Raw genomic sequence first — 17,310 nt, 5'->3', positions numbered from 1 at the left:
ATTTTACTTAGGAGAAATTAAAAGAGCCACATCCACAATTGAATTGTCACAAATTAAGAGCAGTTGGGTCTGAATCGATGAGGTTTTATTGTAGTTTTACCACCTGGGGATGAGAGCCCTGGGTTTGGGGGCTTGTTCCACTGACTACGTGGCTAAATCCAGCAGAGGAAGAAACCCTCAACCCCACCCACAGAGCTCTCCTAGCCACCTGCCTACTAGGCAAGGATCTTCTAAATACTGAAACTTGCTGGAGTCCCACTCCTGCCCCCCAACCCTATGTGGAGGGCTGACTCTCATCATCCCTGATGCAGGATATTTGCAAAACTCACAAAGGCACACCAAATATTGGCTGGTACTTATTCTTTAGTTATTTATTTCACTTTGCATCTTCAGGGTGAGTCCAAGAAAATAGTTACTAGAGAGACTGAATTGCCTTCCCAGACACAATTTTGCTCTAGGATGACAAGAAAAGAAAGAAAAAAGAAAAAAAAAAAAACAACAACCAAAAAATGAGACAAAACAAAAAACAAATCCTAAATGCCTGTAATTAAAAATTTCTCAGCCCAACCTCATACCTGGTTCTTACCAGCTTTATTGAAAAGCTGCAAACCAGAGGCCATAGGAAGCACCGATGTCTACTATCTACAGAAAATTTAGTCCCTTGTTAGAATTTGATAATGTGTTGAGAAATTATCTACAGTTGTTACATTAATAATCATATAGATAGGAAGCCCTACAAATAACAGTGACTACTGTGATATGAATTATCACCATGGAAGTCTGGCAGAGGAACATAGGATTCTAGTGAAGGAAGAGAATTTAAATAGTGGGGGGGTTTGTCGGAGAAGTGAAGTCCAAATTTATTTCTCTACACCCAAGGTATTTCTTTCAGAACCTCATAATCAAACCTGACTCTCTGAGAACGAGAAAAAGATTCAGGCAAGGGCAGTAATCACCAAAAAGCCATATCATACTTTTAATCAAACGAACAGAGTCTATGTATCTAGGGTGGGCAAGGCAAAGGTTTAAAATAAAGCAACAACAACAATTATATTTATTTATCTTATATTTGCTCATACAGGTGGAATGCTATTTTTGTACATGAGCTAACTCAATGTCTGTGGGTGTCTAAAGTCTTCAGAAATCTTTTTCCAAAGACAAAAAGGAGCTGTACTTTGGCTTCTAAATACTTACCCAGTGTTTTTCATTTTGGAAAGGCAAAGATGTATGCTTTAGAGGTATAGTCAGCCACACTGAACACACTCTATATTTTGTACACAAACTACATGTATATATGTACCCCTCTGTGTACCACAATACATATATACATATACATACGTATACATAGAGAGAGAGATTGGGCAAGTGAAGCAACAGTACATGAAGGCATAATTCCTGTGTGCGTGCAGGTGTGTGTGTGCACATAATTTAGGCTCTGAGAGCAGAATTAAGCTGTAATTTAGAGATACGAGTGACAACTTCTACCATGTACTGCACGTGTGTATACATGACATAGTCTTATCTGGGGGGAATTTTTTTTTCTCCTGAAACAGTTAATTACTTTACATTGGAATTCAAAGTAGTTTTAAGGCTTATTGATTTTTTGGGGGGAGGCAATTCTACTCGTCACTTTTATTTGTGTGGTGGTGGTCACCAAACAGCATGATCACACAGCCAAGATCCATGCTGAGGATTAGTGATTTTCTAGAGTTTATCGAGCACCCAGAGAATATGGCAGTGAGTACTGGCCAGTAGAAAACAAATTTCATCTTTCATCCTTTTGGCAGCAAAACCTCATCCTCAGCGTGCCAGGGCAAATTCTACTTCCTTGTTTACAGCCCAGAGGCTCTTGACCAGGCTCTACCATGAAATCAGCTGGGCAGTTTAAAAAATTACCAGTACTCGGCCCCTCCCTATGAGATTCCAATTAATTGAGCTGGGGTGAGACCTGGGCATCAGCAATTGTTAAAAGCTTCTGAGGTGGTTGCGATCTGTACGTGAGCACTGAGAACAGGTGGTGATGCCCTTCTGGCCCACTCTACCGTTCAAACCCAACCTCCTTCCAGCATATTCTGACTGTGTCATTCATTTGGTACATTCCACGTAGGTTTTGTCCTTTTTATGATTACATATTCATATATTTTGTTTCCTTAGTGACGTATTCCTAATAATACAATAGCCAAGCTTTGTGGAGTGCTTACTGTGTGTCAGGCATAATACTAGATGCATTACTATTGGCCTTCCATCCCAATGACTATCTGAGGTCCATTCTATGACTATCTCCAATTTACAGCATAAGAGAGGTTAAGTAATTAGGCTGAGATCACAAAGCAAGAAAGCAGCAACGCTGGACTTTAAACTCAACCTCAGAGCCTGAACTCCTGGCCACTCTGCATACTATCGCCTGAAGGTCAAGACTGCCTGATGCCTCCTTGTCCATCAAAAGAGCACTGAGGTAGCTGCCTCAGTGCTCAGCAGACAGGTAGTTTTTGATCGATTGAGTAATGAGGTTTTGTGACTGGGTGAAACGACGAATTCAGGAAATAATCCTGTACATTGATCTAAAAGCAAACTGGGTCTCCGAATTCTAAAGTATGCTGAAGTTTTCATTCCTAACTTCTTCTTTTTCAGTTATACATATACATATTTCTATTCTTTTTCAGATTCTTTTCCCATATAGGACATTCCTAACTTCTAAAGTTAATAAACAAGAAAAGAATTGAATTTATTTCTACCCTATTTATGAATGGCTTTTGAATATGTAAGATTAAAATATTTTTGTGATGATGGTTATGAGGGCAGTTTAAGATGGTGATTAGCACATAGTGAAAAAGGGCTTTCTGGAAAAGTGAAAAAAAAAATGTCTTCTTTGGATTATCAACTTTTCTTTGGTACCCCTTGTGAGTAATTTGGGAAAATATCCTCCTTTCTCAGACTGCAGCAGCCTCAGAAAAAACTTGATTGAATCAAACATATATGTCCATGTTCTTCTTCTATCATTCACTTAAAGAACAACTGTAAGTGAGGAAAACCATCTTCTTTGTATCCATGTCTTTGAAAATTTGGTCTGACATCTTGGGAAAAGCCTCAATACCCACAGCAGGGGAGGACTGGCCAGACCCCTCTACGCCTCTGGAGATGATTTTGTGGACACCCGGAAAGAACATACTTACCATCACTTGAACCCCAGATGCCCCTAATCTGAAAAGCACGTTGCACAGGATAGAGCAGAAAAAAATTCTAGCCCGGCTTAATTTTATGTCTGAAGGTGAGTCCTAAGTTTTTGCATTTAGAGTGTGTTGATTTAGCCCCTCTTCTCACTCTTGGCTGTGCATTTGCTGGGTGCTGAAGGAGTTAGTTGTACCTGCCTCAAGGGGTCTTCACCCCATTCCAGAGAGGGTTTTGGGGGAAATCATGATTCTCTGGCACTCTCTCTATATATAAATACTGTATATATGGTTGACATACAGACAGCTGTAGAGGAAGATTAGTATCACTCTGGCTAGCTACTACTGGTGACTACGCTCGGTACTCATCTGCTGAAGTAAAGGTAAGTACAGACGGACATAGGTACTATGACAGGCTAAGGGGACAGAATCAAGGCAGGGAGGAGGTGTGTGTTGGGATGGAACTGCAGTGGTTTTTAAGTGTATCAATTGCTTCATGCACGCACAAGGTAATCTCCCACATTTACCCTGCCGTGGAGGGCCACCCATTGCACAAGCAATCCACTGGCAATTGCCGTTACATTCCTTGGGTCGGTGTTAGGAAGCAGGGGCACTGGGAAAAGTCCCATTAGAAGACATGGTGCTGGAAGGGCATGCACAGACTATGACAGCAGGTGGCTGACTCATTCGTTTTGGTCACATACCTCTTTCCCCTGCCACGATCAGCCAAGATTGAATGGAAAAACAGGGAGGAAATTTAAATATGCAATCAGGCATTACTTGGGACGACTGGCTTTATGGTGTATTATATATTATTTAACTATGCTGTCGATTTTCATTTAGTCATGGGAGTGATCATTTTAGGTGCTTCTGACATTACTTTTATTGATGCCCTCTTTTTTCCCCCCTTTGCTGTAGATTTGCTTGGAGGGGAAGAGTGAACATGAGTACAGTTTTCAAAAAGGCTATTTTAAGAGAGATGATTTTAAATCTCAGTTTTGAAACAAGCAGTGATGTAACAGTTTGATCATAATGAAATCTTGGAATCTTTTCTTGGAAGGGTTGGGTTGTTTAAGTCCTTACAGGTTTGGGATTTAGTTAGCCTTGAAATCCCTCAGTTTATAATTATTATCAAAATAATCATTTTGACAGTGGTTTGTAAAAAAAAAAAAAAAAGTAAGCTGTATTTATTTAGATGTATGTTGGAGAATCGACAAGTTGAACAACACAGAATAATTTGTTTTTGTCACTGCGTTTAGCAACCCAGGTCATCTGAGATTAATCAATGAAGACTCAAGGGTGAGTGGACTAAGTTACGGAGATAAAGTCAAAAAGACGGTTCTCGATCCACACACCAAATAAAATAAACCGAAACAACAGTGGTAGCAACAGAAACAACCACAAAAGACCAAAAAGTATTTCATGTGTTCCTGACAATAACCATATGCTGCTTGATAATTATCTTGAAGATATACTCACCTCTTTGTCTCGTTGCTAGAAACATCTGAAAACTCAAGATGAAACGTATATCACGCAACCACTTTTCAGTTGCTTTAAACAACCTCGCAAAGACTCCTCCTGCAAAACTGTCACTTTCATTCATCTTTACAAGGCCAGTTAAAAGAAAATGGGTGTTAAGGCATCTTATTTACAAAGTTGCTGGTAGAATCAGTTCTGCAACATCATCTAAGGAACAAGAGACTTTGCCCTTGATGCCCGCTTACCTCTGCATGGTGTTCCTCGTTTTGCTGAAGAACTTCAATGACTAGTTCAGCAAGACGTATTGTGTCTTCCAGCTTTTTGGCAGGAGTGATTAACCGGCCTACATTTTCTGTAGTACAAGAATTTGTGTTAAAATTCAGCGAAAGCGGCAGGCTAGTTTTGTGGCCATTAGAACTAGTGGATAAGAAATTTCAAAGAGTTACCCATTTTTTTTGAAAGTTTCATGCAACTGTTAAGTGCCACATAATTAGTAGTGAGCAAACCATAAAGCCATTTTATTATCATCACCATCATTATTATAATACATATTAAGAAAAAGCAGTGCTCCAGCTTCCAATTTGCTTATTAAGCTATATTAAGACTATGACAGCCCATTTCAAATTTGGCGACATTTTGTACACATGTTCTTTAAAGACAGCATAAATGGACTATCTTATATCCCTCTCTAGTCAGTGCTCGTGCTTCCTGAGGTGAGAAGGTGTAACAGAAGCTTAGTCTTGATTGCTGCCACGTTTGTCCCTTGACAGTTGATACTACAGCATTGTTTTTCGGTCTAGGTCTGTATGTTTAACAGGCATTGGAAAAAAGCAGATTCAAAGGTCTAGCTGTTTTAAATTGTCCAGGGAGGAGATTGAGAATTAACGGACATTCTTGGGCCATTAGGTAGAAGGCAGGATAGAATTTTTAAAAGAGTGTTGGGTGTAGATTATTGGATGAAGTGGTTTGAGCCACTGGTTGGTACAAATGAAATGTTATCAGTTAGGTGGCAACAATGTACTCCATTTTTTTCTTTTAGTTTCTACTGTGTTGAAAGGGCTTTGATCACACTCAAGAACAAACTGAACCCTGATTTCTGTTGTATCCTTTATAGAGCTAAATTCATGACTGTTTGGCAATGTTATTATGTTACCAAAAATTACATTTTTTTTTCCTGTGGGGGAAAAGAGTACTATTTGAAACATAAAGGTTTTCTTAGCCAATGAAATGGCCTGAATTCAACCAGTCTAAACTCACAGGGGAACTTGTAGTTCATGCTCAGACCCCTTCAAACCTTGATGCCCGAGTCATTTAGAGCCCATGGGTGTAACGGCAATAAGGATCCTTGAGCACGATTCCACAAGGAGGATATATATGTGCACAAAAGGACTGCTGAAACTTATTTTAATCTCTTCATCTGAAGCAGGTGTGTTTTGGCTTCAGGATTTTTCTGGCTAAAGAAGATTACTCAATACTTCACAGGAAGGGTTGGTTTGTTGGTGCTGGTTTGGTTTTGCGTGGTGTGGAGTGGGAAACAAAATCGTAGAGATTGTTAATTAAAAAAACAAACAAACAAGCAGCTCCTCATAATTGTTTCCTTGTGCATTTGTTAAATAGGCGATGAACATGTCAGATGATTAGTAATCTACGATTTAGCAATGAAAAAGAAAAATTCTATGAAACACTGTGCAAATGGAGTGGTCCAGCCAATGGGACCTAAGAGTGATGGACCTAAGAGTAAGGTTATTGAGGTGTTGAAAGTTTCACTCCAACAGAGCCTAATGACTGGTGTGACACTGGGCTTTGTGGACTCAGGCCAATGGAACACTCCATTGTCTCTGCCAGGCTCAGCTGGAAGTGTGGTTGCATATGAGGTTAGGACATGAAGGTGGGAGCTGTGGGGAAATAAATATGCAGATTAGGCAGAGAACCTCCAACACTCAGAGTAAGGAAATGTGCAGAGTTTAGGGACTGACAGCTCACTGCCTGGTCCAAAGCAATAAATATTTGGAGAAAGAATGAGTGACAAGATTGATTTCTGTGCTTTTGGGGCACCTGGTCTGTTTATAATTTCATAAGTGGACTATCATAATTCTGTTAGTAGACTTTCAGGCATTTCTACAAACATACTGTGTATATATGTTGGGGTAATATGTGTAGAGTGAGGTATTTGCATTTTGATAGTAAATATGCATAGGCTACTATTTTTTTTGTTAGTTGATATTCACATTTACACATCAATTTGCAAATTCCTCATCCTATGCTTATTACCCATTTGACACATACACCCACATACACACATCACACACTTACATACATCTTCTAGGAAGCAGACAAGCCTGCACATTAATACAAATCTGCAGGAAATCCCACTTGGGGCACATCTTTGAAATCTCTTACTTTCAAAATAGAGAACATTGTCCTTTCAGGTGGAACACTCACCAAATCTAGGGGAATTCTATCTGTCCATGACATATGATATAGAAATGGAAATCACATCAATATTTTTATGTATTTTTATTTAGAAGCTGTGAATGATCTTTGTGTTTGGAGAAATCCAAGATGCGTAAGCTAGGACCACCTGAAGATTTGTTTTAATAGGCAGTGCTCTTAGATTGACTACCATATATATCAATAGATACACATCAAGTGTACATGCACACGCAGTCTTTCTGTGAGTGTGTACACATGCACGTAGATATGTGTATGCCTGATGTATATATACAGACAGTATGTTTAATAAAACCTTTTGCAATTTTGCTTTAACATGCAACCATTTAAAGTCAGCAGGTTAAGTATCCTTGAATCTAGAACGTTTGATCTTCCAATGAACCCATGTAGCCAGACTTTCATTTATTATTAATTAGCTGCAATTCCATTATCTGCAGATCAAGCTACTTTATTGAGACACAACTGTAATTTCCTCTTCACCTGCATTGCTAACTCACTAGCTAGTAAAAATGGTACAAAAAGCAACTTCTTTAAGATGTTGTCTTTAAAGAAAATATTGTGCAAAATCCTCTAGTCCCTCCTCCCTCCCCCCCAACAGAGGTCAAGGAGAAATTTGTGCTTAGAGACGATTTTTTTGGGTCACGTCTGCTGTCTGCAGTATCTGGAAATATATTGCAATATTCCTATCACCCAATCTTGTACTAGCTGGAGCACTGACGAAGGGGAACTAAAAATACAATATAATTGGTAAACATTTCATACAACAGAATTGAAGCTCATAACGTAGAAAAAAAATCGTCATGCAAAATGTTATGCAACAATGTTATTTTGTGCTGACATTGAGGTTTGAAAATGTTGCATATGTCAGACAGAGCTAGACAAAAAAAAAAAATGTGGACATTGGGAAATAAATGCTCTCTTTTCGAGTCTCTCAAAACCTACAGTGTCAAACTCAAGAGTCTGAGCCTCAGGTTAGTATGCTAAACAAAATTTCCAAAGAAATGAACAAAAAAAGCCAACTGAACTAGAAAGCTGTCGAATAAAGGAAAGGTAGAAGTTTACAGTACTTGATTTTGGCCTAGGCATGCCTTTGAGCCTCTGATATAACATGCTGGTCTGCATTTGGGTGGGTGGAGGAGGCCCAGGAAGTGGAGGGGGAGTTGCTCGGGTAGGTGAAGAGAGATGGTAAAAAAGTAAAGAGACAAAGTGACTGTCACGAAGGATGACAATTAAGATGACAAACTCTGAGAAGAACAAACAAACAAGCAAAAACGATCAAACACGAATGGAGAGCTGCTGCTTCCTTGGCGTGACTGCAACGTTACAGAAGTGTGACACTGTCTGACAAGGGACGGGACTCTTACCAGCACCCTCAGCACCACCGTACTGAGACACTCAGAAGCAGAATGCAAATCCTGGATGCCTTCATCCAGATGGATACACATGAATGATGGTGGCGGCATCATTGACCAAAAGAAGATAGACTTTTTGTACAGTAAAGAACAACACCTATATGTTAATAGCTGCTTCCTCCTTCCAGGTGACCAGAAACAGCCCTTGATGTTGACATAATTGGAGGGTCTGGCTTCTTATCCCCAGCATGCGACTTAACTTCCTATGTAACATTGTACCTTCTACTTAAGCCTCTCTGTGCTTCAGCTTCCTCCTCTATAAATTGAGACTATTAACATCTTTTTTGTGTACCTTGCAGGGTTGTTGATAAGAACAAATAAAACAGTGCATGGGATGGATCTCTGTAAAGCTTCAGGTGCCTACAAATGTTCATTGTTATCTCCTACACTGTGGGAAGGCAGGAATTAATTGCTTTGCAAAAGCAGATGAAGAGCCGTTATTAGTTCAAGTGAGCTAGGGAATATTCTTGCTCCCTTTGTGGAATTTCAACATGTCAAAATCTGTCATTTTGGGGGAAAAAAATGTGTGGTATCTGATTGTTTCCAGCTCATTTAATTATTTTCAACTTGGAATTCTCATGGCTTTTATATTGTGGGTTGAATCATATATAAAAACTTGCCAGCTTATCAAATATGTTACTTGCTATTCCAAATGTTAGAATACGGTAATCAGCACTTGACCCATCTGTCATGTGGTTTACAATATCAGCACAGCAAACATCCTATAACAATAGCCTCTCCTTCAACACAGGCACGGAGCACTATCAGCTTCTGCAATTCTCTCTCTTTAATGAGGGTCTCATTAACCTCAGACCTGGTCCTTTCTAATGGTTCTCGTTTATAAAGCAATCTGTGTGGTGATTGCCAAGTTTGCTTCTTGGTTTGCTTGAATTTTTCAACTGGGAAAATGAATTTTACTGCAGGCTTACAGGAAATGCAATTCTAGCACCATTAATTAAAAAAAATATGAGAAATTAGGATAAATATAATATTCTGGAAAAACCATCTCTTAAAAGCAAAAGTTCATGTCATTCTTTTCTTGTGGGATCACCTCAATGTTTGAAATGAAAGACCAAAAAAAAAAAAGAACATCTATTCACTATTCTCCTCTTACTTAAATCTTTTGTTTGGGAATGACTGCGTGTAAATAGAATTTTAGAAAATCACTTTTAAATGACAGCTATATAAAGGAAGGCAACTACTAATCTCTTCTTTATAAAAAGGTACTCTACATTTTACGTTTCGTTAAAATCTGGTTTCCACCTATAGCTGGGCGGAAAGTTGGGTGCATCTCTGGTAACACCTTCTTCTGGCTCTTTGAATGTGTATTACTTGAGTGTGCAATTCTTAGGGAAACTCCTCATTTATTCTTCCCAGATAACAGAACCTGTGTAAACCACTTGATATGGTGCTTTATAAAACAATGAAATGTCCCCAGGCTGAACCATAACCGGCGAGGCAGCAGATACATATTTCAGCTCAATGGGTCTTGATGAAAATTCGTAAAGGGATTCCCTCCTGCCAACTGTCTGTCCAGAATTCTGACAGTGAGGTTTGCCACCATAGAAAAACAAGCTCCCTATTTTTTTCCCCTCACAGAGCAAAACAAAAACATCATACCTTGGTTTCCAACTTCATTTACCCAATTACCATTGCTCATGTTTACACAATTAAATCTGCTTGGCTTCCAGAGAGGGAGTTAAATGTGACTGCAGAAAAATAAAAAGAGAATTCCTCTGCAGGCTCAGCTAAGCCAAGGAAGAGAGGCATCCAGGAGTGAGAGACTCTCCAATTAGCCCTTAAATAACCTGACCGTCTCTGTTCCAGCAAGTGAATTGCCAGTCCCTGAAATATCATATGAAAGATGGATATGGTGGATGGAAAGCCCACTTACAACCAAGTTCCAACCGATTTATGTGTTGCTGAAGATGCCAGTGTTTGTATTACACTATTACTAAAAATAACTAGCCTGGAGCAATTCACTAGGATTTGGGGGTAGGGGTGGATACAAGCTAGAGTAGGAATAGAATGCTAAGCAGGTAGCCACAACACACTTTCCAGAGTCCTCTGCCTCCCTGAAATGATGGCTCCACGGACCATACATTTAGCGCTATAATCCAACATAATTTCTTTAGTGGGGCATGCCATCAAATACACTTGATTCCCTGTATCTTCATCACTCCCTTTCAGAAGATTCCATCTTTAGGACAGTATAAACTATATGGTAATAAAGACCAGTGAATGAATCATGGATTGTTTTCTCTGCTCTTTTCATTGCAACCATCTCTGTCTCTTCCCTGTAAGGACGTGGGCAGCATGGCCTGTCCATTCTACCTCTAACATGTCTCCTGATTTTACCTCCCACTGTATGAGATCAGGTGCCCACACTCTTGCTGTGGGGGTAGACATGCAACTCAAGTCTCATCACCTCCACCTCAACTGTTGCTAAAGACTCCAAGCCAGCATTTAGTTCCTTCCGTCCCCTGTAGTTCATTGATCATGCAGCGTCCATGCTGATCTCCATAAAGCACACGTCTGAACCTGTCATACTTCTGCTCAAAAGCCTTTAAGAGCCTTCCCTCCTCTCCTCACCAAAAAGAGTTATGCCTTCATAACACAGGCTCAGCTCCTCTGTTGATACCTCTACTTGAGCACTTATGGCCCCTTAATAATGGCCAATTATATGTATGTTTGTCTTCTCCTAAGCCCAATGAATTCTTTATTTCTAGGGGCTAGAACAGTACCTGGCCCAGGGCAGGTCCTCAAATACTGGTGGAAGGAAATCCTCAGTGAATCCTGCCCAATGGTGTGCTTTCATGGAAAACCAAATACTCTGTGGTTGCCATGTGCATAAAAACTATACAGCAACTTTTATCTCTTACCCAAAGCCCCTGGTTACTTAACAAATGCATTAAGCTGAATTGCTGAATAGTAAACATTATAACTTAAACCTCCAAACCAGAGAACAACTTCAGGTGTCTTAATGTGATGAAAAATGATTTAAGATAATTAAAGTTATTTGTATTTAAATTAAAATAAATTATATCTACAAGAAAGAAATAATGCTATTATAATATTTTTTTTTCTCCAATTTGGTATCTTTGTATCCCAAGTCAGGCTTTGTCCCTGAGACTGAGATGTTGTACCTAATAAAAGTAAAGTTAATTCTGGATAGACACAGTAGTGGACATCTGTTATTCTTGTATGTGCAGTCGCCTTGCTCAGAATTGCCTCTCCTCCACTCCATGTGGCTCTAGTGGGAATGCAAGCAATAAATCCTACAGGGACAGTCATGTGAGCCAAGCCAGGCCAACCATAGCATCCCAGCACCACCATGGGTGTTGTGATTGGCTCAGGGATTAACATGTGACCCTAGCTGGGCCAATGAGACTGTTCTCTGGAATTGTATATAGTTTCATAGGGAGGAAAGTTCTTTTTCCTCCAGAGTCATTGGCTAGGATAAAAAGCTGGTGCGATCTGTGGCTATGTTGCTCCCAACCCCTCCTACCATGACTCCCAGTCACGTTAAAGAAGGCTGTCAACAGTTGGAGAGATCAAAACAAACTAAAAGTCTTTATTTCTGAGCCCAATCCCTCCATGCATTTCCTAACTACATAGGCCAAAAATGACCTTTTCTTGCTTAAGCTATTTAAGGTTGTTGTTGCTGTTGTTGTTTTTGAGCACTTGCTCTAGCAAGAATACTGATTTAATAGTACTATTAAATATTCACCCAGCCCCCAAATAAACTTTCACATATATGGCCACAAGCTCTTTGGGACAGGATCTTGGGGCATCTGGAAGGATGATGAGCAGAGGCAAACACTTCAACAAGGCCCAGGGACATCCCAGACAGTTCTACTTGGGAACCAGCCCTTTACCTCCATGACCTCCTCCTCCCTGCCATGCATCAAAGACCTCGGCCTAGGTGAAATCCCCATGTGCTGCATTCCTGCAGCATCTTGCATCATCTCCCTCTACAGCACAGTCACCAGATGAAATTACTTGTTTTATGCCTGTGTTCTCCAGTTTATTTGGAGCTTCCCAAGGGTAGGGACCTCGGTTGCTTTTCCTCATTGCTCCCTCCCCTGGTGCCTGGCACAGGTCCTGGAACTTAGTGGGTGTTTAACAAATATATGTGGAACAATATTGCAATGTTTTATTTTGGAATTTATGATAAAGAGATAAATCAGCTGCCTCTTCTATTCTGCTGACATCCAAACTGCAACCCCTGCCTCAGCAGCTTCAGCATCACCTAAGAGTCTGTCAGATTTCCAGGCTCCACACCAGACCTACCAAATCAGAATCTACATCTTAACAAGATCCCCGGAGATTTGTATAAACATCAAATTTGGAGAAGCATTGTTTTATATTCCATTTCTGGAATCAAATAATATGTCTATATTGCACATTTGGATTTGGAGGTTTCCTTTTAAATAACACACAAATAATAACATATAATTTTATGTTTATAATAATAACATATATAAAATTATATCTCTATAGATAGACAGACAGATAGATAGTAATGGGTGCTTACTATATGCCAGGCACTGTGTTAAGAGCTTTGTTTGGAATATGTGTTTTAATCTTTGCAACAATCCTTTGGGAGGAGGAACCATTATTAACCCCTTTGACAGAAGATAAAAGGGAGACTTAAAGAGGTTAAAAAACTCATTGGAGCCAAGATTGTGATTTAAATTTTTGGTATAACAGATCCTGAGTGCTCAGGCTGGTCCTGGGGTACTGTTTTCTTGGAGCTGTATGTTTAGGATTCTAGTGTGTGGATGCCTGGCTTCTTCAGCTGTCACACTGGAAGCGAGACCAGTTACTAAATTGTGAGTGGGGCCAGTATCTCTTGGCTAAAAGACAAGGCAGCCTAGTGGCAGGGGCTGGAGGGGAGTGGGTATGTGTGAAGGCCCTAAATAGTGTGCAGGACCCCAGACTAGAATCACTCACTGCCCATCTTATTTTGAAACTGGCTTCTTTTCTCTAAGCCTTGGTTTCCCCACCTGTCAAATGAAGCTCTGGGATTCAGTGATTGCGAAACCCCTTTGTGGTGTTATAATTTTATCATTAATAATCACAGGTGTTTCATAGTATAGAAGTTGAAAGTGTGGGCTTTGGAATTAGGCTTGTGTTCAAATGCTGTCTCTACAACTAACCAGCTATGTGGCCTTGGACCCAGTTACTTAACATCTATTTCTATTTCTCTGTATTTCTGCAGACAACAGAGTGATTTCTTATTTCATGGAGTGTAAGAGGCACATTTTAACATTTCTGAAATTGGAAGCATCTTACATTTGATGGCGTGTCACAATTTAGTTGGCAGCATTATTTTATTCTTAGGAGTACATAAATTAATGGTGTGTCTTATAATTGATGGCTTTTAGATTCAATGAAATATGGTAATAAAATACTTATCTCATAGAATTGTTGTGAAAATTAAATGAGATATGCATGTATCTACTTGGCACATACTAAATTCTCAATAAATGACAGTTGCTATCATGATTATGATCGGCAGCGTGTCTTTTTCTTTTCTGGTAGAAGAGACATTAGTTTCATATTTATTGATTCGTGGCATATTGTTAACACATCCTCTCTTCCTCCAAGATCTTCCTTGGTGAGAGTGTTTGAAACATGTTTCTCCTTGCCCTCCTCATTTTTTATAAAGTATAGATGAGATCCTAGTCTACAGAATAATTTTGGCTTGGAAACCCTGATTTGTGTATCACTAAAACACGAAGGATGAAAAGAAAAACATTTAGTCCCTTGTGTATAAGATATGAAGCACGAGATGGTCCTCGATTTAGGATTTTAGGATGGCCTGGATCTTGCTGAGATGGATTTGCCCTCACTGGTTTCTTGGGTGGGTGCCTTCATACTGTGTGTGGTGAGTATCACAGTCTTACTTGCCCCCTTTTTCTCCTTCTACTGGACTTGGACCTATAAGAAGTTTAATGGAGATGGGAAAAGATACAGAAACTCAACACTACAGAATCTGCTTGGAAGTCCTTTGGATGGATTTGGCTTGCTCTAGAAGGTTTCTGTCACTTGGGAAGAAAAGAAAAATCTTCAGTTCTTTGGCAATCTCAGGGAATCTCAACTGTCCTCAGAAGACTTCACAGGGGAGAGATTTTGGCAATTATCTGGTCCCAGAAAGGACTGCTCTGTTTTTTGGTGGTCTTCCTGAATTAAAAGTTGTATACTTTTGAATTCATCCACTGAGTGAAAGGGTATTATCCAATTGCCTGTCACATCAGCTGGACAGACTGCATGGTGGAAAGAGACAAGCAAACAAACAAACAAACAAAAAAGCATGGTGTTTGAATTTAGAATGATCTGGGTTCAAATCCTGCTGGAAAATGTCATTTATCCTTTCCAAAGCTCAGCCTCCTCATCTGTAAGAGGGGCAATAATGAAGCATTCTCCATGGAACTAAGGTAAAGAATGAATCAGATCACCATGTAAAGTCCTTAGCATAGTGCTTGGGCCCATGGGTAGACTGTCTGTCTGTCTGTCTATCTATCTAACTATCTAATTTTGCAAATCCTTGCCATATTTGAAGGAAAAATTGTTTTATTTCAAGTTCCAGTAGAACTGTTCCGATGCTCAGAAAATTATGCAAGTATTTAGCCAAGAACTGAGGCAAAACAGCAATAGGAGTGTAGACTTTCTCAGAGCTTGCTGGGTTCACAACGTGCGATGGTTTAAATGGAAATGTATTTAAAATAATAGGATTCATTTACAGGAGTCACAGCTTTTCTCTTGTAGAGTAACAGCCTTTTACATTTTTTTTCTTGAGATACTGTAATTAAACTGAACATTTAATTTCTAATAATGCTACCAGACAGAAAGCATAAGCCCACCAAAATGCCATCTGCAGAGTCCCGGAGCCTTGCAAAACACAGCCTGACTGAAGGACTCTGCAGCTGTCTGTATTTCACCCCGATTTGTACATGTAACTCCAGCTGTGCCGGGCCACCTGCACGCATTCAGTTTTGCATACCTATCCAGCGATTCAGGCTTTGTTTCCCTCAAAGGAAATTGAAAAGGGAGGGGGAGGGTAGGAAAAAAGATGTAAAGATTGGGAAAGAAGTGATTATGATTTCGATCAGGACTGAGATCTACTTTTGCCAAGAAGAGGCCTTGGATGTACCAAGCTTCAAACCCAACTCTGCTTTGACCTTAACTTTTAGGTACAGTTTTACTCTCTTCCTCCTCCTCCATCCTTTCTCTCCATCCCAGCCAGTATGATTTTTCTGGAGTGCAAAACACCAAGCCGTCGTCCCCTTGCTTGAAGACCTTTCGGTGGCTCTTTATCACCTTTGGAAGTGAGACATGTGGGATTTTTCTTGCGAAAAATCTGCATGCAATAGTTGGTATAAAGCCAGGTGAAAAGCCTTTGGACCATGAGAGACAGTCTGAACTCTGTATATGAAGGCACGTAAAGGTCTTGGAGATCCTGCCTCCTGCGTCTGTTGCCATCCTCAGCACCCACGCCTGCCATCATTTCACCCTGCTGTGCAGCCACATCGAATTACGGAGTACTTCAGAGTGTGGCCTCTATCTGGCCTCAGATGCTGCCTCTGCTGACTTTTTTTTTTTATTAACATCTTTATTAGAGTATAATCGCTTTATAATGGTGTGTCAGTTTCTGCTTGATAACAAAGTGAATCAGCTATACATATACATATATCCCCATATCCCCTCCCTCTCGCATCTCCCTCCCTCCCACCCTCCCTATCCCACCCCTCTAGGTGGTCACAAAGCACCAAGCTGATCTCCCTGTGCTGTGCGGCTGCTTCCCACTAGCTATCTATTTTACATTTGGTAGTGTATATATGTCCATGCCACTCTCTCACTTCATCCCACCTTACCTTTCCCCCTCCCCGTGTCCTCAAGTCCATTCTCTACATCTGCATCTTTATTCCTGTCCCGCCACTACATTCTTCAGAACCATTATTTTGTTTTTTTAGATTCCATATATATGTGTTAGCATACGGTATTTGTTTCTCTCTTTCTGACTTACTTCACTCTGTATGACAGTCTCTAGGTCCATCCACCTCACTACAAATAACTCAACTTCGTTTCTTTTCATGGCTGAGTAATATTCCATTGTATATATGTGCCACATCTTCTGTATCCATTCATCTCTAGATGGACACTTAGGTTGCTTCCATGTCCTGGCTATTGTAAATAGAGCTGCAATGAACATTGCGGTACATGACTCTTTTTGAATTATGGATTTCTCAGGGTATATGCCCAGTAGTGGGATTGCTGGGTCGTATGGTAGTTCTATTTTTAGTTTTTTAAGGAACCTCCATACTGTTCTCCATAGTGGCTGTATCAATTTACATTCCCAGCAACAGTGCAGGAGGGTTCCTTTTTCTCCACACCCTCTCCAGCATTTACTGTTTGTAGATTTTTTGATGATGGCCATTCTGACCAGTATGAGGTGATACCTCATTGTAGCTTTGATTTGCATTTCTCTAATGATTAGTGATGTTGAGCATCCTTTCATGTGTTTGTTGGCAATCTGTATATATTCTTTGGAGAAATGTCTATTTAGGTCTTCTGCCCATTTTTGGATTGGGTTGTTTGTTTTTTTGATATTGAGCTGCATGAGCTGCTTGTATATTTTGGAGATTAATCCTCTGTGGGTTGCTTTGTTTGCAAATATTTTCTCCCATTCTGAGGGTTATCTTTTTGTCTTGTTTATGGTTTCCTTTGCTGTGCAAAAGCTTTTAAGTTTCATTAGGTCCCATTTGTTCATTTTTGTTTTTATTTCCATTTCTCTA

At 39.9% G+C, this 17,310-nt stretch overlaps 1 protein-coding gene across 14 annotated transcripts in view; it reads right to left on the bottom strand.

Annotated features, from left to right (window-relative positions):
• Window positions 1-17,310, bottom strand: part of CADPS (calcium dependent secretion activator) — a 482,411-nt gene that overhangs the window by 97,788 nt on the left and 367,313 nt on the right. For all 14 annotated transcript variants that reach the window (XM_057554533.1, XM_057554534.1, XM_057554535.1 and 11 more), the window contains one exon: window positions 4,892-4,998. In XM_057554533.1, the coding sequence (XP_057410516.1) occupies window positions 4,892-4,998 (107 nt within the window). The remainder of the gene's footprint in view (window positions 1-4,891; window positions 4,999-17,310) is intronic.

Source organism: Balaenoptera acutorostrata, chromosome 10 (assembly GCF_949987535.1).
Source record: "Balaenoptera acutorostrata chromosome 10, mBalAcu1.1, whole genome shotgun sequence".
NCBI classification, from domain to species: Eukaryota; Metazoa; Chordata; class Mammalia; order Artiodactyla; family Balaenopteridae; genus Balaenoptera; species Balaenoptera acutorostrata.
The sequence above is the reverse complement of the archived record's forward strand: the minus strand, read 5'-3'. Positions and strand labels throughout refer to the sequence as shown.